This window comes from Corvus moneduloides, chromosome 4 (genome assembly GCF_009650955.1).
Source record: "Corvus moneduloides isolate bCorMon1 chromosome 4, bCorMon1.pri, whole genome shotgun sequence".
NCBI lineage: Eukaryota > Metazoa > Chordata > Aves > Passeriformes > Corvidae > Corvus > Corvus moneduloides.
In genome coordinates, this window is record NC_045479.1 from 21,672,173 (window position 1) to 21,698,224 (window position 26,052).

At 40.7% G+C, this 26,052-nt stretch overlaps 1 protein-coding gene across 3 annotated transcripts in view; it reads right to left on the reverse strand.

Moving 5' to 3' along the window:
• The window catches only part of LARGE1 (LARGE xylosyl- and glucuronyltransferase 1), a 274,450-nt gene that overhangs the window by 18,425 nt on the left and 229,973 nt on the right, over window positions 1–26,052 (reverse strand). For all 3 annotated transcript variants that reach the window (XM_032105181.1, XM_032105182.1, XM_032105183.1), the window contains 3 exons: window positions 20,341–20,496; window positions 9,348–9,511; window positions 4,722–5,000 (listed from right to left, as the gene is read on the reverse strand). In XM_032105181.1, coding sequence (XP_031961072.1) covers window positions 4,722–5,000; window positions 9,348–9,511; window positions 20,341–20,496 — 599 coding nt within the window. The remainder of the gene's footprint in view (window positions 1–4,721; window positions 5,001–9,347; window positions 9,512–20,340; window positions 20,497–26,052) is intronic.

A 26,052-nucleotide genomic window follows, 5' to 3' on the forward strand; every position in this document is an offset into this window, starting at 1 on the left:
CTGCTGGATAGGGGAGAGAAAGTAAGATGGGAAACAACTCATATGTTGCAATAGGGCAGTTTACTAAAGCAAAACTCAAAGGTTGAGTGTGCACCAACAAAGAGAAGAATAAAAGATTTTATTTTCTCCTTCCCATCAAGTGATGTCTGGCTACTTCCAGGAAAGTTGGGCTTCAGCACATGTAGTGGCTGCTCCAGAAGGCAAACATTCTAAATAACCAGTGCCCTGCCTTCCTCCTCCTTTTTTTAGCTGTTATATCTGAGCTGACATCATATGGCATGGATTTTCCCTCTACTCAGTTTGGCTCAGCTGTATTAGTTGTGCCCCCTCCCAAGATCTTGCCCACTCCCACATGGGGGGCACACTGATGGAGAGACAGCGCTGATGCTGTGCCAGCACTGCTCAGCAGCAGCCAGAACACTGGGGTGTTACCAACACCTTTCCAGCTACCAATGCAAAGCACAGCACTGTGGGGGATGCTGTGGGGAAAGGAACTCCTGCTCAGCCCCAACCAGCACAGGTGGTAAGGTCAAAGCGGAGGGGCTCTCCAAAGCAGAGCTGGGAGTTGAGACACGCTCAGACAAGAAGCCCAGCAGCACTGATCTCTGAGTAGAATCACCTGCCCTTGATGTGGACTTGGTGACATACACGACTGATGCAAAGGGAAGAAGGAATCAGTGCTGACATCCAGATGTTGAACCTGAGTGACAGAGGACAAGAGAGGCCATTTAAACTGTGATAATGGCAGGGAGGACTTGGTAGAGAAAAAAAATGCCTTCCATTTTCTTCTGATAGCTTGGCTGGTGGTCTGTTCCTTGGACAAACAGCTGAAAATCTAACTTGTTCCCACAGGAAGCAAATCTACCTTTTCATTTTCTATGGGGTGACTTTTTCTCCTGTTTTGAGTGGAAGTGCTATTTGCTGGTTGACTGGTTCTGTTACACTTTAGGAATAGAAATATTTTCACTGTTGGTGTTGCCAGGTATGCAGAACACAATGTAGGGAATATGTTTCTGTATTTTGCAAGCTACCACTGGGTAAACCATGTAGCACTATCCTTATGAGGGCTGTTTTCTGGATTCAGTATCCACCTTCTTTTTCTGTCCTTTTCCCCCAAGCCCCAAAACAAGGATTTATGACTATGAAGAGCTCTCTTTGTGCTAGTGTTGTCCAGGAAACCATTTCCCAGGTACCTTTGTGTTCAGATCCGATGTGTGTCATTCTGACACACTGAAGGTTGGGTTAAATTTTAAATCTAATCAACCGTATTTTTCACAAAGCAGTGAAGAAATGAATCTTAAATCACAGGAGTCTCCTCACGGGTTGAATGAACTCCAGCATGTTGATATCAATCTTCTCATCTGCATAGTTCTTTTCAAAAATTAACACAGAATTCTCATCCTCATGGAAGTAGATACTAATATCATTCCCACTTCTGGAGGATAGAGAAGCTCTGACACAGAAAAGTCAGCAACCTAATCCTAAAGCACTGCATTCAGTAAGTAAAAGAAAAAAAAGAAGAGTCCATTAACTCAAATTTGCTTCCACCATCAGGACTCGGTAAGTGGTTGGTTGGAGGTAACAAATATGGCAATCACTGAGCTTGTGGTAAGAACTGGAGAGTTGTCAGCCCACTGTCAAATTCATTAGAATGCTCTTCTCTGCAAAAGCAATGAATTCATAGACTATAAAGGCAACCAACAAAAAAACCCCAATAGGCATAATCTGAACTATCTCCCTTGCTGAGATGCTGAAAAATAAGCAGAACTACTGCACAGTGTTGTAGGGGACAGGTATAAAATCTGTGGATGGAGACTGGATGCCGGGTCCCACTTCATGCTCAATGTGTCACTGGAAGCCAAGGGCACTTTTTCACACAAATGTGTCAGGAAAGAACTTCAGTGCTAGCTGTGACACCTGTAGATGAGCAGCCTGTCTGGCTGTTTTATGTTAGAAGTCACTGTAGGATGACCCAAACACCTTACCTGCAGCAACTAAAAGGAGCCTTTACCTTTGGGGCAATGACAAGACAACCTTAATAACTACAGTAAACAGGAAATCTTAGCATGATACATTTCTTTCCTTTTGTACTTCACAGAAGACTAAGGCAGGACTAAAAGGATGTTTAATGGAGATAAAAATCCTGAAATGGTTTTACTTAGCAGCTGTGAAAAAGCTCAATTAATGCAAATCTAAGTGCAAAGCAACAGATAAATAAAGGGATAGGTAACCCCTAGATCCATCAGCTTCTCCTTCAAAACTGTTGTAACCTTCCACGTATGACACCTCCAAAATATGTTGAAAATATTTTTCAAAATTCCTTTCTTTCTGAGAATACATTATCTGCAGAGACACAATATGTAGTATATGTAAATCAGCAAACTTTCATTGAGAGGGACTTGCCTGGCTTATCCTGTACAAAGTGATGCCTGAAATACCACACTATCTCTGTTTGTTTATGGTTGTTCTATCTGAAGAAATGAGGATGAAAATGTTTTATGTCTCTCTAACAAACAATTGCTGCCATTCAGACAGATAGCACTAATCAGCTGTTTGCAGAGGCAGTGGGAACAGTCAATGCAGAAAGACACAGGGTATCCATATTTAAAATAATCTCACCTCCCTGCTACTTTGCTTAGAAAAATCATTACTGAAAAAGCAACAAAAGCCTCTAGTCCACATGCAAAAAAAAAAAAATCCAATCATTTTTTAAAGAGCTGGTAGTAGCAGATTAGCAACTTCAATATTCCCAGGCAAGAGAGACTCACAGTCAGAGCTAAGGTGGTATGGGCCTTAAAGAAGGCTGGCAGGGTGACACAAAGTCTCAGATGCAACAGCTCTCAGAGAGAATCTCTTTTTTCTCCTGAAGCATCACCAATGGTGGCAGCATGGTGCATTTAGTTCTGTAATACAATATCGCCCTATGAGAATTATTTCTGTGGTTGTAGTATCTCAAGTAAATGGTGGTACTTCATTCTGTCTTCTCTCCCTTTCATTGCTGGCTCCCATCTGTGCACTGTGAAGCAGCATGGAAGAACAAGTTCCTTTTTTAGCACTAAATGCCTGTATCAACAGCTGCCATCCTTACTGTGTCCAGCACCGATCTGAAGAAATGTACCAGTATGCAACACTGACACAGAAGAAGAGAGGAATGAAGAACAACTCTTCCTCCATGTATCTAGAGACAGCTAATGTGTGCAATGGACAGAATAATTCTGGAGTGCTCATAGCACAAGCTGAAAAGCCTTCAACAAAGTAAGAGGGAAACAAGCTGACACAGCATGCTAATACTTCAATGATACAACTTTGAAATTCAGCATCTTGAAAGCCATAGAATGCTTTGGGTTGGAAGGCACCTCAAAAGGTCACCTAGTCCATCCTCCCTGCAGTGAGCAGGGACATCTTCAACTAGATCAGGTTGCTCAGAGCCCCATCCAGCCTGACCTTGAATGTTTGCAGGGATGGGGTACCCACCACCTGTCTGGGCAACCTATACCAGTACTTTGCCACCCTCATGGCAAAAAAATTACTCCTTGTGCATCATCTAAATCTACCCTCTTTTAGTTTAAAACCACTCCCCCTTGTCCTATCTCAACAGGTCCTGCCAAAAAAGTTCGCCCCCATCTTTTTTATAAGCCCCCTTTATGTACTGGAAAGCCATAACAAGGTCTCCCTGGATCCTTCACTTCTCCAGGCTGAACACCCTCAACTCTCTCATCCCTTCCTCATAGGAGAGGTACTGCACCCCTCTTCATGCTAAATTTGGCCCTGTACACGTCTTACTGAGTTAAGCCTGAAACAAAGAAACTCCTCCATAAGTTTATGATACCAGAAGGCATATTTTCCTTTACATTCCAAAGCCCCAGGTTTATGAACTGACAGGGAACACCTACAGGCAGGCCCTCACTGGAACACTTCGATCAACTTTTACCAAATTAGAACAGAAATGAAAAGCAAAACTGGTCAGGATAAAGGAACTGACATCCTCCTGTCTGGCCACAGGGTGTCCTCCTTGCTCTATGCTTTGGCCTCAGATGACCAGCCTCTGCAGGGGAAAAAGGTCTTTATTAAAAAAAGCCCAATTAATGGATTAGAAGTCTGTAGTTTGCTCAGCCCAACCTGCTCACATGCAGTATGATACAATACACATTGATGTTACTCCTCCCAGTTTCCTTAGAACAATTATTTTGCCTTGACAGGCGCTGGCACTGCAGTCATATTTTTGAGCTGGTTAGACTCATCACTCTCTTTTCAAGATAAGGAACTGGTTTAAGAATGTGTCACACAGGCAACAAGTTCAGTAATGCTCTGCATGTTTTTTCCGTCACGGACATTAAGAACCAGAAGTGTTTAGAGAAACTGCCTGGTTCACATCTCTGCTAATGAACGATGCTCTTGGACATTTAATAATACTTAACCCAGTTCAACTTTCAAATTGGCTCTCCTGCTGCGTTGAGGGGATTATTCTAATGGCTAACGAGGCTCACATTCAGACCTGGGTTTTTTCTTTCATAACCATTTTGCTTTACTTTCCAGTTACAGTCCCTTCTTCTACTCCAAAAGCTCTTGTGCCTTGCTGGGCATTGTAACACCTCAAATATTTATAAGCTGCCGTTTCCAGATCTGCTCAAACTGCTTTGTTTTGGGAGTATGTGAGAAGGGTGGGGTGTGGAGAGGCTCAAATCACAGGTGACAGTGGGAATTCCCTCACAGTCCATTACCTGAGGTACTCGTAGAGTCCATACATGGGCAGGAAGTCGATGTCAGACAGAAACATGTATGGTGTGCTGATGTGCTTCATGGCCACATTCCTGAGCAGGTTCACAGGGTAGAACTGCCCCTCCTTGTACACGATGTGGTAACCAACATTGTGGCGGCTCATCAGGACTTCTGAGCCCTGAGCGTAGCGCAGGAATTGCTGGGCTTCTGCATCGGAAAGGTACAGTGCCAGGCTGATGGGACCTTCCCAGTGCTTGCAGATGGCTTCAAGCATCTGGAGCCTGAAAGAGGAAGGGTGAGAGTAAGAAAAAGCTATTTCCCTGTCTGGGGCTCTGTGCCTGGGTTCACCTGATCAAATGCAGGTATCTTTCTCTAAGTGAGACAGATTGGGGACACTTTATATGCAGTGGAAAGCAGTAAATATTTCTACAGCATAATTCATTATTTAAGATGATAATTTGAGGTCTCCTTCTGGACAGATGGACTGCACCCTGGATATACCTATTTCACTAAAACCACTGCAGCCTAAGATGGCCCTAGATCAGATATACACATCCACAACTCAGATACCTAAAGCACCATCATTTTCTGTCTAAAGCTTTGATGCTGCAGGAAAACCCACACGGGTAACAGGACTTATCTGATGGGAGCTTTGAGCAGTTGCGGGGATCTGTCCATGTGGATCTACTTACAGGACAGGAGGCTCATAAACTTCAGCAGTGTCTAGTGCCCAATTCACATTCCAGGTCAAGCTATTCCCACAAAGTAACACACTACAGTGCTCTTCAATCAGCTTGTGGAGGACAGAAGTGTACACACCCACAGACCGTTTTACCTCCTGTTTAGGAAAACCTTCCCCAAAGTTTTGCAAGGCAGCTAGTCAGATCTTAAAGGCTGTTAAAAGAGAGAGGTCAAGGGGATACTGACTTAGGTGAACATGTGCATTAACTAGAAGAAGGCTCACTGTCAGGGAAAGGGACAAAAAGATGACACATCGATAGAAATGGGATTTACTGTTTGTAGGGAGTAAGGAGAGGAGGAAGGACAGATGTGGCATTGCTGTGGAATAGCAAAAGAACATTTCAGACAAAACCATCATTAAAAGTACCAAACTGTATATGTTTTAGCACTATCTCAAATTTCATTAAATCATTTTTTAACAGGTTGTATTGATGTGTATTTTTAAAAAATTCCAGCAGTTACAATGCTATTGATGAAATTGACAATGAAAGATTTCATATGCAAACATAAATCAAACCCAACCTGGTCAAAATAGTTTAAGCACTTTGGGTAATTTATTGCCTAGAGATTGAGATGTATCACCCCAAAATACAGCAAGGACTGTTTATAAAGCCTCTTGATTTAATATGAAAGGAAATTACCTATGCAGCCTAGCTAGATACTCTATTAAAAACTGGAAGAGTAGATGATGCAAAATTATTATCTTCACTCTGTTCCAAATCCACATTACTGGATTTTTCCTATTAATATTTATACAAAACACAAGAAAAGTTTCCTGCATTATCATAATCTGAGAAAATAATTTCCCCCTCCTACTATCTCCCTAAGATTTGCAAAATAAAAGAATAATATACTCATACCAGTAAACACACAGTCTGACTTAACACTAATAGCTTTTTCCTGCGTTTCTGAATGATTGTGAATGATACCAAGATGATATAATCATTTTTTCTTAGATATGAGATATTACCTTTCTAGTCTACACTTGGTACATCATTTTCTTTTCATCTGTTTTTGAAACAAAGGCTATTATCAGCCCGAAACATACAGCTGAATTTGAAACACAAATCAATATAAAAATATCTAAAAGGCACATAAAGGGTCTACAATTTTGATTACACAAATAATAAATAGGAAAAAATACATTTTTTGCCTTTTTCCAACATAGTGGAAATCTGTTAATCAGGAGACTCCAATCTGTCAGCACTCAAATTTAGGGCATCCTTTTAAAAATGGAAAACTTACCTAGTAAAATATGCAACAAAATTCCTTTTAAGCACTCCATGCAGTGGACAAATGGCATACATTACTTATTGAAACAGCACACCTGATAATGCAAAGCTTTTCATGATAGTGAAGTGGAAACTGGGTTTTGGTGGTACAAGTTCCCAGCTGGACACCTCAGTACGCTTCAGAATACTCCATTTTACTGCGTTGTTCTTATTGACAGGCCCTACTTCCATAAAGTTGATACAGGGACTGCTAGCTGATCCTCCATAATCGCCTCTCTGTAGGTTCTAAGTCCCCTTTGACCACAAAACTCAGAATTATGAGTTTCTCAGCACAACATGATCAACCTATTTTGGGTTCTTTCAGCTGTCTTGAGGAATGCATTCTCTTAAGGACTCCAGAGAAAATAAACATACTGCTGTACTGCATAATAATGAGATAATCATTTAGTTGGTAAATTTTTTAAAGGTCTGCTCAGCTAAGTGAATTTTGCTGGAACTCAACTGTTCTGTGAGATTCTTTATTTTTATTTTTCTTCTTAAGAATACTCAACAGATTTCAGACTCGTTCTCGCTCAGATTTCAAGCAGTGTATTGCGAATCACGTCTTTCCTTTTCCCCATTCTGACCTCACATTTTTTTAACTCCTACTCTGATTTCTGAACCCCAGGTAAATATTGAGCCTTAAAAGGCTGCCTAGCCACAACACCTGCAGGAAAATCACAGTGAAGCAACCAAGCCATTATTCAAGGAAATGTCATGTCAGTGCAATAGATGACAATCACCCAATAATGAACAACACTGAATGAAGTCTGTCTCAAAGCTTCCATCTAAAGACAATAATGTTAGCCCCCAAACTGCATCCCTCTCTTCCATTCCTCAAGCCTAGAGGACAGGCAAACCTAAGTCTGTCATGACAGTCGTGTCAATCTCACCTCCAACAGGGCTATGGGAGGCGCTGGGAGTTGGTTTTTTTTGCTTTTCCTCATCTCTGATTATCATTTCAAAGAATAATTCGGGACTGTAGTGTACAGGACATTGTTTATGCACATGTCATCTTACATCTGAGACACTATTCTTAAATGTCTACAGTTGTGCAGGAGGAGTTTAATAAAACTGGTTTAAAGAAGATAGAGAAAAATAAGGTAGTAACTGAAAGATGTGAAAGAAAACAAAGCAGCTAAGCAGCTCTTTGGTATGATATTATTTATTGATTTTAGCTGAAAGAAAGTATTTCCAACCCAAATCAATAATTTATAGCAACACACCAGTGAAGTAGGGAAGATTTTTGCTGCACAGTACCAGGACGGCTGTTCTTCCTGAATAAAAATGTGTGGTTCTGTCTATCAATAAAAACATGTGCCCCAGTGAGGATCCAGAAAGGGAAACAGATGCTCAGACTTTGCATCAGTGCCAGTGAATCAGCACTGAGCCCCAGCTCATTCTTTTTAATTAAATTCTGGGGGGAAAAATATACCATGTGCACACACCGGCTTCACTAATTTACTGTGGCACTCACTCAGGGTCTGGCTTAATTTATTTCTTTAGTTTTTTACTCAAAGGTTTGTGAACACTTAAGAAATGTTTCCTCAATTAAAAATCAATAGAACAGACAATAATGTGCACAGCAAATCATAACACAATGTGCAGTGCTGAGGCACCAGTGGAACAGAACACCCCTCATTCATTTCTGTTTGTTTTGAAAACAGGCTGTAAATGTTTTGTTGATCTCAATTCCTGTAACCCTCCTGGAAAACTGCTGACCTTCTACTAGCGTAGCAGTGGTGTAATTCACATGCCGTGTTATATTCTGGATGTGCTATGCTGAAGGAAATGGTCAGTTTCTGGATAATACTCAAGGAGTTCTGTTTTGTTTTGTAACCTGCTCTGATAGCAATAACTACAAAGTTTGGACTAGATTTGAACTGAGAAGCCGGAGGAAAAAAACCAAACTGACAATTACAAAATTTCACAAAGCTGGCTGATCCAGACTGCACTTTCAAGCTTCTGAAAAATGACAAACTAATTTCAATGGTGGGAATCAGAAAGGTACAGGTGGAACTTGTCACGAAATGGATTTTTTTCCACAAATGAAATACCAGTTAAATTCCACTCCACGTCAGAACTAAAAGCTGAAATGTTCTTCTGAGAATCAATATTTGGATAAAGATGCAATGACTCTGCTCAGATGGAGATTTCTCATTTCACACTAGCACAGTAAAAAAAAAAGTATAATTTTCCACTTCCTAATTTGAAACTGGAATATTTAGTTCTGATTCTTACTGTAGGAAAAATCGCTAATTGAAATTTTCTGCAAAGAAAATGCCAATGAAAGCAAAACTAACATCCTCTAGTGAAGAAAAACACATGCAAAAACTTGGGTCAGCTACAACTGCTCGCCTAATTCTATTACGAACATCTCCTGTTTTTTCTAAGTTGCTGCAAAACTCCATGAACTAATAATGCCTGACAATCCCAACAAGCAAAAACTCCTGCAGCTCCAGCAGTCTCTACTCATGTAGAGTGTGTGCACTGTACATACAACATCCAAGTTTCTATGAAATTGCATTTTTTCTCTCTCCAAAGCATTCCATAGTTAGATTTCCCTGTAACAAAACACTGTTTCATGCTTCCAGATGAACAGGAGGTGCTCCCTACCTGTCCATGGACAGTTGTGCCACCAGTGTTACATCGGTGTTGTCTGAAGCAGGCTCGTACTCGTAATGGAGAAAATACAAATGAGTGCGATGGACAGTGAAGCGTTCCCGACGGAATTCATAGCATAGGTCATCCTCGTCCAGCTCAGACAGCTGCTTCTGGAGCTGCAAGGAAAGAGGGAACATAAACACCATTTCCTTGTGAATTATTTTAGCAAATCAGAGAGAACCAGGAGGCTGGGAACTTGCAGAATGATGCAACGAGGAATGGAAGTGGAACATACAGAGTAGCAGGGTTTTCCTGAGCCTCTTGTTACTGCACAGGAGACTAGAAGGAAGGACTTACAAGTAAATTCATAACACAGAGAGGACACTGTATTATGGTCTATATATTCTATATATTACCTGTATTACGTACTTTCAACATCCAGACTAGCCATGAAACAGTGAACTATCACAAGATGAATAATCATCAAGTTTCAGTCAGTGCTCCAATGTGATGCATAATTTCATCCTTACTAGAAGCAGTGTTTCACACTAGTCACAGCCATACTCCACTAGACAACACTCAGCAGCAGATTCAGCACTGAGAGATTCCCATTCTGCTGCCTCTTCTGGAGAGCAGTAACTGCTGCTACCAGCATGGACAGACAGCTGGAAAAGTAATGTCTTAAACTGATCATTACTCCTTCTCTTGAGAATGATGTTCTTTTTACTGCAGAGGTGTCAGAATTAAGCTTACACTTTTAATTGGATTTATGCTTCTGGATACCTAGTCTGAGAAACCTGGAGGATGGTAGATAATTTCTTGGCTCCCTTGAAAACCAAGCCCCTTCAAAGTCAAAATGGGCATCTCAAGGCAATTCAATCCCAAGTCTCTTAGACGTGTAGCTTTAAGAGAATAAAGGTTTAGCTCTGGACAAAGGTAGCAGTGAAAAACTGACCAAATGTCTATGCAGCTGACCAATTCCATTCCTAAACTAATTATTTTGGGGGTTGGACTACACGATCTCTAAAAGGTCCCTTCCAACCCAAACTATTCTATGATTATATGATTCTATGATTTTAAAGCCAAACATCTAGCTAGGCTATTGAAAATGCATTAATTTAAAAGGAAAAATCAGTCATACCCGCAGTAAAATGTTATAAAGATGAAATTTTTTTATGGTTTTAACATGTGAAATTGAGTTCATTGTCTGTTGCTCTGAAATGTAGGTTACTAATAAAGGTATCATTTTTATATTTAATTTCTTAAAAGTATCCTACAAGAATAGCCGATTAGTAAAATATTCATCAGCAAATGAGAAAAATACTCATTTTATAGGAATTTTACAAATTTTGACAAAAAGCACAGTGTACCTCAAAACTATTTCATTAACAAGATTATTGCAGACATCTTTTTGTCCTGCTCAGAATGATTAAAGTAATAGTTTCATGATCTTGAAGAAAAAAATATGGAAAATGTAGGTATTTTTTATTCTGATACTGTGTTAAGAAGAGGTGTTGTTCTTGGAACTATAAGCATAATGGTTGCCATCCAGAGTGCTTACAGCTGAATGTTTTCTTGTGAAATAATGGAATGGAATAATTCCTGATATTTTCCTGTACATCACTCTATAATCTTTTTCTGAATAATGGAAGTATCTACTCTGATTTCAATGAGTTTTGGATCAGGCTGTCATTCTTTTCTGCTATTGTTCTTCACAGATCTTAAAACACCCCTCAAGAGGGACTGCTTTTAGAAAGATGAGAGTCTGAATCTTGACAAATCTTTACTCAGGCAAAACTTCTATTGATATCAAGATCTCTTTTAGGTGGAATAGAAATCAGGAGTTCTTTTACGTATCCTTGGAGTTTCATTCTTTCTGCTTTACAAATCATCATTCAGCTGAGCCTGCACTCTATTTTCTAAATCACATTCAAATAATACTTGAATTAAACTCAATATTTACATCAATGACTAGAAAGTGTCTCGTATCTTTCTGTCTCTTTTTTGAAAAGGGACATTAGTGTGCCCTTAACAGAATTATTAAGGAGATGATGGAAATTTAAATGGTTAAAACAACAGCAATGCACATTTTAGGGGTACCTTACTATCCTTCTGAATGTACAAATGACCATGCTAGAAGACTTTAATGGCACAGCAGTTATTAATCAGGCAGTCACTGAATAATTATCAGATTGCATTTGGGTTGAAAGCTAAGAGGCTATAAATACTTAATTATGAGCTCAAGAATAACACTTGGAGCTAAAGTATGGCTTTGTGCACTACTGAGCCCTGTGTGGGAGAAGAGGAGACACAGTTTCTCAGGAGTCCCACCTTTTTGATGGTGAAACTCACCAAATCACAAAGTTGGTGATGGAGGTGAAGGAGAGCAGCAAACAGCAGAAGATCCCTTCTGCTACAGGGAAAAGGAAATCTTGCTTTTTCCACTGCATTGTGTAGGGTCAGGGCTTTTTTTTGGTCCTTCCTCCTGTCCAAAGAAGGGCAATAAAGCTGGTGATGGGTCTAGAAAACATGTTTTATGAGGAGTGGCTGAGGGAACTGGAGTTAGTCTGGAGAAAAGGAAGCTCTGGGGGACCTCACTGCTCTCCACAACTACCTGACAGAAGGTTTTAGTGAGGTGATGGTTGGTCTCCTCTGCCATGTCTCAAGTGAAAGAATGAGAGGAAATGGCCTTAAGTTGTGCCAGGGGAGGTTCAGATCAGATATTACAAAAAGTTTTTTCACTGATAGAGTGGTCAGGCATTGGAATGAGTTGCCAGTGGATCCACCGTCTCTGAAGTGTTCAAAGGATGTCTGGATGTATCAGCTGGGCTTATGGTTTAGGGGTGATTATGGTGGTGCTGGGCTGACAGCTGAACTAGATGATCCTGATGGTCTCTTCCAACCTTGACCATTCTGTGTTTTTGTCCTGTCAGACGTTTCCTGAACTTGCTGCTATGGTGGCAGTCACAGGACATTTTATACACAGGTTTGAAATGAAGAATGTTAATGATGCTAAACATTCAAATGACAGGAAATTGTCTAAGAGGACACACATATATCCTTATCTCTGAGTTATATAAATAACTCGTGTTATTTTTTTGTTACACGATCACATTAAATTTCTCTAGTATAATCTTTTCTACATATTATGTGGATCCATTATTTAAAGACAAAGAACTCTTAGCTTGGTTTAAAGTTTGCTCCCACATTATGTCTTCTTGAAAAGATGTGTTTGTAATGGGAATGCTGACAGATCTATGCAAACAGATGCTTAAATACAGTACACAATCAAAATAAGGACCTTAGTATCAGCTGAATTTGATAAAAAAGATGGCATCCCCATTATGGATGCCTCCATTATATTGATAATGATATGTCTAATACAGCAAAGATTTCTCAGCTGTAGAGAGACAGAATGTATTCTCATAGGCAAGTACCTGCTTAGCAAAGATTCTGTGTTTCTACAGGAGTTTCAATGCTAAGGCTACTTGCCACTGAGCTCGTGGGAAATGTCACCTCTAGGAAACACTCTCACAGTTGAAGAATGTATTCTTTTCAGACTGTGTGGGGTAGAGGTTCTCTCAGGAAATACTGTTGTGGGAAACAAACACATGCCTTCATTAGCATCATGGTGCTACTTGGTTCAAAAATAAAAATGGCAACCATGCCATGCATAATGCCAAAACAAAGAGTCAAATACCTAAAGAAATATGGGCTAAATTATTTCTCTGGGCAACCAGCTGTGGCAGGGGATCAGGCTCCATCTCAGAAAATGTAGTCTTTGAAGCTAGGCTGGCCAGAGAAACAACTTAGCCTTGATCATCCAGGTCTACTTGTCTAACACATTTCTGTGAGATGAGGTGTTTGGTATCTGTATGACAGATGGCAGATCCATATGATACATGGCAACACAACATGTACCTCTCACTGGCAAACTGGTTACTCTGCTCACAAATCTTCCTTTCTAAGGCTGTTCCTAATGTAAGCAAATCTGTGATTGGCTTAGTTTTTTAAACTGCTGTGTCACTGAAACAATTGACTTCCCACCAAAATCCAGGACTTCGTATCAGATGAGATCGATTAAAAATCCAAGATCAGGTATCTTCTGAAGGATTAGATATTAAAAAAAGATCAAAGCCCCCCAACAAACAATGTTATGTGCCTAGAGTCCATTTAGATCTTGGGGAAGGGGATAAAACCCCTAATGTAGGCTCTCTCATCAAGTGTTTAAGTTGAGGTGAGGCAACATGAGACTTAAATCACTCACTATCACACTAACACAACAAGAACTGAGCAGCTTACATGAAAACTTAAAACTTTTAGATCATCTTTCCTTTTCCCAGGTGTGTGCAGTTAAGTTTCACAGCACAAAATCAACTCAGCTTAGCCACTGAAATGAAAACTGACACCAGCCCAGGACATAACTAAAATCTGGTTATAAACCGCAGCAGTTTCATTTTCTCCTGTGTAGCTGTCCCAGTTCCCACCAGCAGGCAATTTGGATTGCAACATTTAGCACTTTCAAGTGTGTGAATTAACATTTGCCTTTAGCATGGCATAAACAAAGCAAATGATGATGTAGAGAGGAAAAAGCATTCACTCAGTCTTGTTTTGGATGACCTACATAAAGTCCTTCTGGCCTCTCCAATGATCAGTAATAAAAGCCAGACTAATCCCATGTCAATTAAACTTTTATTCCTCCCGCACCATAAAATTTTGTACATTTGCTATGGGTCAAATTAAGCCTTCTGTGAAACAAAGCTGCGCTAAGGACAAAGAGGACAGTGCCTGAGCAAACCCACCTGGCAAGAGGAATTGTGCTGCAGCATGTGAGAACCACTAATACTCCTGCTAAACGGGAGTGATGGCTTATCCTGACTGCAGATATTCAACACAAGTGGGAATCCAATTTTTAGGCATGTGTAATATCTCAGACAGTTCTGTACATACGAAGTACAACTCCCCTTGATCTTAGCTGCAGATGTCAGATTTGGCAGTCCTCTGCATCTCCTTTCCCCAGACCTTTGACAGACCTTTTTGGCTGAGCTGTTCCCAGACCCCCTTGCAGCACAGCATCTTGACAGGTAGGTCACCTTGCTTTTCTTTCCTCAGATTGGTCCTTGACAAATGGCAAGTTCTATGGGTCTAAGTCAGTCCCAGCCCTGTGTCTCGTCCCATGCTCCCTATTCATGCATTCTGCTAGCTCCCTGTACCTACAGGCACCCATCAGTTCTTTCCTCTTCCTGGTACAAACACTCTCTTTCCTTTCTGCCTTTGACCTGGATTTCATCTCTTTTGTATGTGAACCTGGATCTTTTCTCCTCTCTACTGACTGGACATCACTGAGGCCAATGGATGTCCCTCAGAACACAGACCAAATACAGGTCCCTGCTCTCAGCTCTACTGTCCAGTCAGAACCTGGCATGGAGGATTCAGAGGAAACAGTCACAGGAAACACCAGTCTTTGTCCAGGTCCCCTGCCTGCAGCATGCCCAACCCTGCTGTATTACTGGTATATATATATATGTAATCTAGTCAGATGTATCTATGCACACTCCTAAGAGTCTCCAGACACTTGAGCCTCCTCAAAATCAAAGCAAACACTACTGGCAATGTGCAAGCCATGGTTTTTCAGCATTATCATTTGTCTAAGTTTCCACCAGGTTGGCAAAAGACATGTTCCTGGCCCAAAAGTCAGCCCCTTCTCTGAGGTATGGAGTATTTCTTGAGGAGGCCATCAGAACTTTTGGTGTGGACAAACCTCCAAGCTTTCTCCCATGTTTCACTTTAAAAAAATGTGAGAAAGGGAAAAAAGGGCATAACAGCATGACTAAAAAAATCCCAGCCCATGTGCTCCTCCACTTAATAATATTATAAACAATTGGAAGCAGTATAATGGCAACTTTCAGGCAAGTAACAGGATGGTCTGCCAGCTCAGCACTTAATAACAATAACAGTGACAATAATAGAAACAATGCAGCTGGGGAAGTCAGAACTTCACCTCAAAACTGCCATATACCATCTGTTGTTACTAGAGAAAGGCTATGACATCACAAAATAGTAACTTTAAATCGCAGTTCTACAAATGAGGCTGTACTCTTGAAATTCAGCAGGAGCAAAGGGTACTCAAAGCATCAGTCTGACTGCAAGTTCAGGGCTGTGATACTGACTTGGAAGCTTCATTTGCATGCTATTTTTAGTCACTCAAAAATTGCTAAATTTGTTAGTAGTGTGGTTGTTTATACTGTGTGGCACCTTGCTAGAATCTCCCTTTTTTCTGGTGGATACTCTAAGTTGGCATGCACAGCCTTCTGCTACTGTTAAGAATCTTTGGTTTTGCACGAAAAAAGTAACTAAGTAAAAGCTTACTTAGTATGTAAGCACACATCTAAGCAAGTGTGTTAAGGGACAACTGGATTTTTTTGACACTGTTTCTCTGTATTGCTGGTTTGAAAATCTGAAAAGAAAAACCTGCAGACTTTTTTTTCTCTTGTGTTTCCTGAAAGTCTTCTCTAATGGGAATCTACTGTCCTTTTCTTAAACTGAGTGGAATCAGTGATACACTTCCCACCAATCTTGCTCCAGGCTTTGGATCAGGACACAGGCTTCACTAACAGGGGACACTCCATTCAACCTTCAGATTTAATGCTTTGGCAGAAGTACCTGGTGAGAAGCTGTCTGCAGGAAAGAAGTTTTATGAGAATGCTAAAAGGTTGAGCGAGTGCCTCTGTCTAAAATCAGGCTTACAATAATTTTCTCATAGAGTAACTAAAGAGATTGGCTGGAAGATCCTGTTGAAATATTTTAGGCTTTACAGTAGGTCCATTAGAACAAAATGCTGGATATAAGCATTAAAAGCCAATAGAAAATGTAAAAATTTGAGACTATTATAAGCTTTGCCTTCCTGGATGTCCCAAAAATCTTCTGCATTGCATCAAAATAAGAAAGAGGGAGTGGGAAAGGGGAAGTAGGGTGAAATAAGTAGGATGGAGTGACTAAGGACATGCTCTAAGAGCCACTCAAGTCAATGACTGTGTTTACAGGAGGATTTGGTTCATATTCTGAATTTCCCACCCAGAATGCAGACAGAAGACAAAGGGACGATTGTAACACTGACTTGCAGAGAAGAGTCTGCTTTGCGTGACCTCACTTCAGCACATATGGAACGAGGGGCACTTAGGGTACTGCTCTATGGCAGGCTCCTGCTCCCAGCCCGTCCCTGCCACACAGAGGGTCTTTTAGCTTGAATATTTTAAGGAAAAGATGAAGCATTTATGCTCACATAGACATACATACATGCATTTTTTATATGAACCGAAAAATTAGCCCCCTCTGGTTTTTTTTGCCCCCAGTATTTCAGTTTCTGAGCCCTACCTTCCTATCCATCCCTATTTGTAATGCTTTGGAACCTAGTAACAGTCCGGTTAGGTGAAGCTGAAGATCAGCCTCTAATTAGATCAGGACTGTGCAGTACATTATCTGAAGATGGCCTTCAGACCTCTTAAAATTCACTCTGTGGTATTATACTTTCTCAGCAAACATTAGAAAAAGAGAAGTACTGATAATTCCACATGCATATAGACATAATATATATTTAAGCAGACATGCATTCACATGGATACACAGAGGAAGTGTGAGAGAGATTAAAGTGAGGTCCAATTACCTTTTAAACTAATGGCCCTTTGCATCTCTCTGGCACTGTTAAGAGTCCTTAGAAAGGGAAGATACATAATTTACACTCATTTTAAGGCCATCTCTGTACTGATGAGAAGTGTAAAGGGGCCTTAGAGAAACAGAATCAGCCCAACGGTACCCACTGCCACACTTCCTTTTCCTGTTTTACAGACATTTGCATTACAAATGAGATGCCTTAATTACAGGTTGTATTGTAAATAAAACATCACTACAAATATTAAGCTATAGAAAAGCAGTGGCTGGTATATTGCTACAATACCTAAAAGGTATCTTCTGATGCAGCCAGACTGTGAGGGAGACTCACACCAAGCCACTGCTTCTTCCACAGCAGGGCTCAGTGCATTTAGTGCTCAAGTAATTTTCTCCAATTATAAACAGCAGAGCTGTTCTAACATTTTGTCCACTGGTCCACAGTGCAGAGAAGCACAGGCAGCTGAAGGAGCACCTTTTACACATGTACACTGCCCAACATAAGAAAGCCCCTCTGTGTTTTGGGGATGCCAGTCTCAATTCAGGGAAAGGAGGGAAAATAATAGGAAAAGCAAAGAAAATTCAAACAGCAATTCCTACCTCGTACATACTTGACTTAAGAGAAGTTACTGCCTTTTATGTAACATATATGCTTATGAATCCTAATGGAAACCTATGAATGCATCTTGTGAGACTGAAGGCTCACCTGGGCCAGCATCCTGTCTCCAGCTGTGAGCTGGCTGCCTAGGGGAGTGTAAAAGCAGGGCGAGTGTATAGCAAGGATTTCTCAAAACTCTCACCTAGACCTCAACTCGTGGTTCAAGGACTTTCAGCACCAGAGCTTAAAAGCTCCTGATTGATTTTCTTTCCAAGAAGAGTAATTTTTGAGGCTATGTATAGTTTTAGAAACATTACCTCCTGCTCAAAGCTTCATCATGAGTGAAATGCCTTTGTTTTGAACCTGCTATTTCCACTTCATGCCCTCTAATTCTTGTACTGGGAGGAATGACAGTGGTTTTCTCCTCACCTTAGAAGATGCTCTGCTTCTGAAGATAATCCTGCAATAGATCATGGGAATGTGCTGTATTTAACAGGACACCTGTGACACTGTATGTGCTACAGCAGACAGAGCAAGAGAAACAGCAGTTTTCATGATAATCCTATTCTTAGGGTCTCATAACTTCAAAGCTGAAACTTGCTCGCTATATTCTACAATAAAAGGACATAGTCAAGTTTAGGGGGGAGTTTATATCAAGGGCAACTAATACAAAACAATGTCTTCTCCTAAGTGACTACTCTTAAGTTTTCTGACGTTGGATTTTTTCCTATATCTGACTGTTTCGATAGCAGGCTGTTACCTTTTTGGTGTCTCTTGGCAAATTAGGAATCACGTATTTTTGTATGTCTAGCTCATTCTTTTTTTCCAGTATTTTTTTATATATATATATATATATATATATATATATATATAAAATTTATAAATGGTGCAATGAGTTACATTTCTTTTTCAGACACAAGCCATACCATATACCATATTGCGTTCTACTTGTCTTGAATAAGAAACAGGCTTGAACAGTTAGTCATTTCCAGTGTCTGTCAACCAGATACAAGTTCAGTAAAATGTGCTGTTTTAAACTTTAAGGACTGCCATTTACAGCAAGGACTTGCATTTGCTCTGCACTGCTCCCAAGCAACTTGTCGTCTGAATACATCTGTTTATTACGGATTTACAGAGCTCTGGAAAATACAGCAAGCAGTCTGTGACTGCATTCATGCTCTTTGAACCCACACAACATATTGTGAAGCCAGTATAATTTTAACCTGCATTCTCCAAGTGTGATAAAGGTGTGTTTTGTTGTCTTTCTTTGAATGTCTCTCAGTCACCTTTTCTCCTCCTATTGTACCCTCTACTCTGTCTCTTGTATCTTGATGTCTCCGAGGGTGAGGCTCTTAGTGGTCTTTTATCACATTTAGTTCACTTGATTTTCTAAAAGCCTTTTGCAGAGGATTTTCTTCCTCCATGTGCTTTTGCTCTGGTGGTGCACTTGCCTTCCCTCTCTCTCCTTCTCTCTCTTGTTCTCCCCCACCTCCTTGTCTCTCCCAGTTAAGCCGCATTCCTTTCAGAAGACCATGAGATGGTAAAATAAGTATCTGGGAAGCTTTGCCTTGGGTTAAAATATATCTACCCAATCTCTGACTGCTGTATTTAAAAAAATGGGAATGGCATCTCCTGTGGTCATTTTATTCACAGACTAAATGGAAACACTACCAGCCTCAATGATGATATTGATTGTCAATTACCTCTTAATTGCTAGTGTGTACATGATACTGGCTTTGCTTAATTGATTTTTATATAGACAACGTTGCATATTTTAGAAATATTCTTTTTCCTGAATAATGTGTTACAGATTCCTTTTTTACTTCCTTTCCACATTATGTAGCCAAAATTGGTACTTGGTCTACAAATCTCCAGAGACCACATTATACACAAGGAGTTCATATGCATCTGTGTATAAACATTTCAGTTAACAGTTTTTCACCTTGGAATTATATGTACTAGTGCACAGGCATACACGTACACATGCATCTGTGGGTAAACATCCTTGATTTCAATCATTTTCAAAGGATTTGCTTAGTCTGAAAGGTTCTGATTGCAAATTTTATGCAGATACACATAAATACTGCTTTGGTTGATTAAGGGAAATACAGAAAAAAACCTGCAGTCTCACAGCCTATGTGTACCTTGAAGCATTTGCTCATTTTGTAGTTTGCAGTCACAGACCTAAATCCAGCAGTCTTGATACTTTCATTTCTTCTTCATTATTTGTGCATTAGTATCTCCTAGACAAAACTGACATCACTGTATATTGAACAAATACGCAGCAAGAAACGAGACCTCCTGGGAAGTTACAGATCTGTCATACTGAATCCAAAACACAGCCCTGTACTGGCTACTAAGGAAAAAAATGAACTCTATCCCAGCTGAAACCAGGGCAAGGTTTAAGGGTGAGATTTGCAAAATTGCCTAAAGGAATAAAAGCCCAAATCCTCATTTTCAGCTTGTGATGTTATGTCTGTTGGGGATTTTAAAAGGGCAAAGTAGACAAAAAAAAAAAAGCAGCAAAACCCAGGGTAAAGATGGGATTAAAACAACGGTTTTACAGGTGAGGAACTGAGGCACAGAGAGATTAAATGATTTGCACAGTGTCACTCTGGGAATCTGAGCATTGCCTTCAGTTCTCCTGAGTTCCACTGCCCCGCACTACCCACACAACCAACTCCAAGTCTTCAGACATCCTGTGCCTTGTATGAACCACCAAGCCTTAGACATCCCACTTACATTTTCACTGTTAACATCTGCCTCACTGGGGCAGCCAAAGAGTTCCCGTCTCAGCAAATTCCCATCGTATTCCAGGAACGTCAGGTAGAGGTTGCGGAAAAACTCCACATGCTTGTTTTTCACTCGCAGCTTCTTCGGTGAGTTCCAGTGAATCACCTCAGAGGGAAAAAAGAGAAAAGACATCCTGCTGTTAGAACACAGATTTGCTCTATCTGCTCTTTTTATGTGCGTTCAGTGTGCTGCCCTCTCGAAAACAGCAGAAAAACAAACCACAAACTAGCCAGACTTCCTTCTATCTTTTTATAGGGAAGGCTTTGCTGTGTCTTCCACAAGTAACGGTACACTCTGGAGGTGATGTGCTTGGAAACTCTTCCATGGTATCACCTGCACTTTTGAGTGAGGGTGCTACGCTAGGCTGAGAAGCAGCACTCATAAGTGCTTCCACAACTCTAATCCTGGAGCTGATAGTTTATGGACTCTGCTGAAGAAGATGGAAGGATAAGGGACACAGTGATGTAGGTATTAAACATTAATCTCAGATTTCCACATGACTGTTTTTGCTAATGAAATTGATTCACTGTTTCAGGCCAAGCAGTCTCTTTCCTGGTTAGGTATTGAGAAGAAGCAGCTCAAAATTAAATCCTATACCGGTTTAAATAGTTCAAAAAGGACTGAATTTAATCTGACTTCCTTTTTGCCTTTGCTTCATTCAAACAAGACTGATCTCTGTTGCATTAACACAACACAGCAATGCAGTACAACTCCTCACCCTTTGAGTTCCAATTTCTAGCAGATATTTATCCTCTGCTAATGGGAGATGACTCTCACAGTGGCCTAGACTTAAACTGCAATGCTGGCATAAAGGGCTGATCCTCATTTGCATTGATGCAACTTTGCACTGCTGCCAGTGGGAACGGGAATGGGGCCCTAAGGAAAAAACAAGAGGGAGTCAGTAGTGGCTTGCAGGAATGATTTCATTTTACAGAGGCTGTATTTTAGACATAAGAAAAAAATCACCAAATACTTATTATTCAGTTTTATTCCTGTGACTTCAAAAGAGGTTAAAAACAAGAGTCTCCCTTGGGACTGTTTCCAAGCTCCAAGTTCTGCAAGTTCTCTGAATCCATTAAGTGAATTGCATGAAGACACTGTGTCACTCACACACAGCACAGAGCTGCAGCACCAGCTGCCGAGCCAGCCCATGGTCAACTTTGCTCTGAACATCACAGCTCTGGGAAGGAACACACAGCTGAAGCACAGCATGCACAACAGGAGCAGCCCAGAGAGGATGAACGCAGTTCCCTTGGTGTCAGCAAGGAACACAGCTCCACAGGAACAGGGAGTTCTCTGAAACCACAGTATTTGTTGCCCAGTGAGCAGACTGGCTGAGGAAAGAGCAGGATGCAGCCTGAATTCTTCCTGGACTAACTTCAGCAAACAACACAGTCGCTCCACTGAGTATTTATACTGCCAGAAAAGCTATGGCCCTCTATTCTACATACCCAACACCCATGAAATATCTCCTGATAAGGAAAGCTTTATCCATTCCTGGTATTTCATTGCTAAGCCTACTAGGATGTCAGAAAACCATACATGCAGTTAAAGAAAAACAACTGTAGGGAAAAAAGATGATTTCAGATATTGGCTAATTGCTTTGTCTGGTAGTAGGAGCACCTTAAATAAAGACTACAATGCATCTACATACTGAATAAATTTGGGAAATTATTTGGACAAAAATACTTGGTGTAGATATTTGTCCCAGGTAATGCTACATTCTTTGCTGGTTTTACATTTGTCCAGATGTTCAGAAGTGTAGCACAACTGTGCAGTAACATGTTGCTGCATCATGTGGTGAATACAGACCACCACATAAATGAAAAGAGCTTTGGGTAGGTAAGGGCATAAACTTAAGATAAAAGATTTTCTCCACTGAAAAATGGATCATCAAAATCTCCTTTCTTTGAAAAGAACTTGACGTACTTCATCCATTGTATTTAACTGCAGCAAAAGGCATTAATGCTCGAAAAAAATTTCAGTGATTGAATCCTCCCTCAGGGAAATGGGCACGTGTAACAGAACCACAGGGCTGAAGGAGCCTAAAGGGCTATTTAACAGTTTTACAGGGTACCAGCATGCAGTTTCACAGGAAGGCATAGAATGGAAACTGTCTGCTGGGAACTTCTACTTATTTAAGAGTGAATCAAAGAAAGCTAAGAAGCCAGCAACTGGGACAAAAAATACTTGTTAAGAAAAACCTTTTGTGAGCTCTCCATACTGCTCCTACACTTCATTTGAGGTTTCCTTTTGGATACTCATGAGCATCCTCATCTTCACAAGCATCCCAGTGCTGCTGAGCACTCAGAGACCTGGGGACCATGAACACAGACATGGCTAATGATGATAACCTCAGAAACTCTTACAGGACAGGCTCCTTGGTACTGCAGGAACTTCCCATCAACACACACGGTGTCACATCACAGCCAGGGGGCATTTGCTGATATCTCTAGCCAGTTGTGTGGGAGATGATTTCAAACCCAGACAGCTGCAGCTGTCAGTGTAGAGGCTCTTTGCTGCCGTGCTTCAGGATCTGTTGTGTGTGTAGAAGCTGGTAAGCGTCAAGGGCTTAGCTGGTGGTTCAGATCTGATCAGATTTGAAACGTGTCAGGATGCTGTATGTACACTGATGTCAGGGGAGCCTGGAGTGAACTGCACAAAGCTGAATGGAGCTGACAACTATCCAAAAAAGCTGATTTTTTAATCAAGAAGGACAGCACATGCTAATGTGTGCTAAAATGATGTGCTAAAGAACATCAAGAAACCATGCAACCATCTGGATGACCGGAGGTAGAAAAACCACAAAACAGGTCTAGCAAAAAAGCAGGCTGCTTTACAAATGTAACAGATAAATACTATGTGATATATGAAAGCATAAAAAAGAGCAACAAGTTAAAAAAGCAACAAGACTCTTAACCATCAATATGCAACACTACATCCAAAGACCATATTCTTTTTTATGTCAGCCCACAAACTCACATTCAGTTCTGGCTGTCTGGTATGGTCTATTGCACCACCAGCTACAGCAGAATTTGTGCAGGCCAAGACACTCTTGTACAGACTGCCATGGGCATCAGTGAGGTACATGATAAAGACTGCACAGGTAAAGCTATGGCCACCACATTAGAGACTTTATTGTGCACAACAGTAAGTTGATTGGAGAAATAAAAAAGATCAGTTGGCAAGACACTACAGGGAAATCAGAAGGAAAAAAAAAAAAATCACGTCGTTTGAAGACTCTTATCTCCACATTAAAAACAGAAAGTGAATCTAGAAATTGAGTCTCATTACTCCAGCATCCCCGTTCCAAGGCTGAATAGCACCTTAATACTGTGTTTATTTCTTCTTCTAGCTTCTAACCTATTCCAAAGCTCTGCTGGCTTACAGACGAAACTGCAGCTAGAAGTATAAAATTCCAGTGCCATTATCTGGGTGGACACCTCAGGAACACTGCTAGCCTTCAGGTCGACCTATGGATCCTTCCCACTCTTGATCACAGCCTCCTGACAACTAAGAAAAAACACACTTCCTTAATATTCATTTAGCAATTAAAGTACTGAAAGATCAGAACTTAAAATTCCACATCTATTTAACACTTGGTTAGTCGTCATTAAGCAATTTGGCACTATCCACATTTCTGTTAATACCACCCTAGTTAAGCAGCAACCATTACCACTCCCTGATTACACACAGCCAGCCTCCTGGAACACTGCCATACACCTGTGGCCTAGAACACACTGCCATACACCTGTGGCCTAGAACTGCACCCACAGTTCCCATTTATTCCCCAGGTTCTGACCCAAGGCACTCAAATGATGACACAGTGGGAGCCTCGTGGACTGGCAGTGGGATCTGAGATGGAAGGGAAGAGAGGATGGTATATACTGGGGGAGTCTAGGAGGGCTGTAAGAACCATTATCTGGATGGAAATACACTGAAAACAAAAATCCTAGCAAACTCCTTACATTACTATCTGCATTCAATCTCTGGGGAGATTAAATATTTCAAACATGATGCTCAAACCACTAAACAATAAGCTTGAATACAACATAGGTACCTTTAACCATTTTTTTTTCCCCCTGAAGCATTTTCTCTCTAAAAACAAGCATTTGGCCAAATGTTTCCTTAAACACAGTCTCTTCCATTTTCTTACCCAAAGACACATCTTGATAATTTCTCACTCTGCTTCAGCCCTTCCAGAATCAGAGAGCACAGGATATCCTGAATAATTATATACCTGCTTTCCAGGCTGAAGGGTAAGAAATGAGAATAAATTAAGCTTAAATTTAAGCTTAAAGATGTTTAATTCTGCAAGGCACTGAACAGATATCCTTAATGAAGCCCGCGGGCACTTCATAATTTAGGTAAACAAGTGGTATTTTGTAAACAGGAAGCTTTCCTGCTAAAAAACCAGACTCCTTGTTTAGGTAACCAGACACTTCCCACTGAAATCAGTGGGAGTTAAACATTTGGCAAATCTGCACAGTAAAGCCACCTATATATGTCACTTTAATGCCATCTCAACAGGCTTTTTTTACGAGTTTAAATATGTCCCAAATCACACTGCAAATACACACCACATGTATATCTTATGCCATGATTAGAGATGTCTGGAAACTTTATTTTTAAACTGTTTTATCAGAAATGAATGGCTTAATAAAAGAACCAATTTCCTCAGAAAAGTTCGTATACTTCATAAAAATGTCAACAGGGAGATTTCAATGTGATATTTCTAAACTACATAAGTGGAAGAGACTCAGGTTGGAGTAGCCAGCAACCCTGAGGTCCAGGCAGTGCTTTTTGGATGGGGGCCTCAAGTCCCTGCCCTGCCTGATTTGGTGTTCATGCTCCCAGGGATTACTTTACTCCCCGGTTTACTGCTGTAAGCTGACACACTCTCCCTGCCTTGTACTTCTCAAAGGTCTTTATTTGTCCTCAGAAGGATTCTTCAACTTCTTTTCCTTCAACTCCTATACCAGTGTTTAATGAGAGGCCTCCTGCCTGCAAAAACACCCCTCTAAACCCATGGTGTTCCCTGTTTGGCAGGGCAGAAGCACCTTACTGACTCCAATGCTCACTCAAAGGAGGGGTATTGTTTAACCCTCTCGAGGAGCCCTTACTCCTCTCATTGCAGCTCTTCCTCTAGCTGACATTAAAAGGGGTAAGGCTGCAGAATGCCGTAAGGGCTGCAGATCAGAGCTGAACTGCTTGGACAGCACGGGGCGGCTCAGGGACTGGAACACAAAGAGGTGCAATAGGTCCTGTCTGAGGCAGAGCTGAAATGGTGTATTACAGCTACAGAAAAGAAGCTGTTTAAACTTCTGTAAGCAATTTCACAAAGTCATCCCAGAGTGGAGGACATCCCCAGGGAGGACACAGTGAATCACAGAACACAAGTTCCAAATGAGGAATTTAGGATGCTCATTATTTATCTTTCTGCTGATTTAGTACCAGCTGTATTCAAAAACAGTTTGGAAAGCCATCAATAGGTTGTAAAGCATTTTTTTCTGTTTTGGAGTGTGTGTAAATTCTAATAATTTGATACATTTCCATTGAAGAGTCCAGCATCTGATTTTTGTGATTGTGAATTACCAGATTGTCTGTATGTAAATAGCACCTGTATCCTTGACAACCAGACTTCATGACTGACTCATTCAA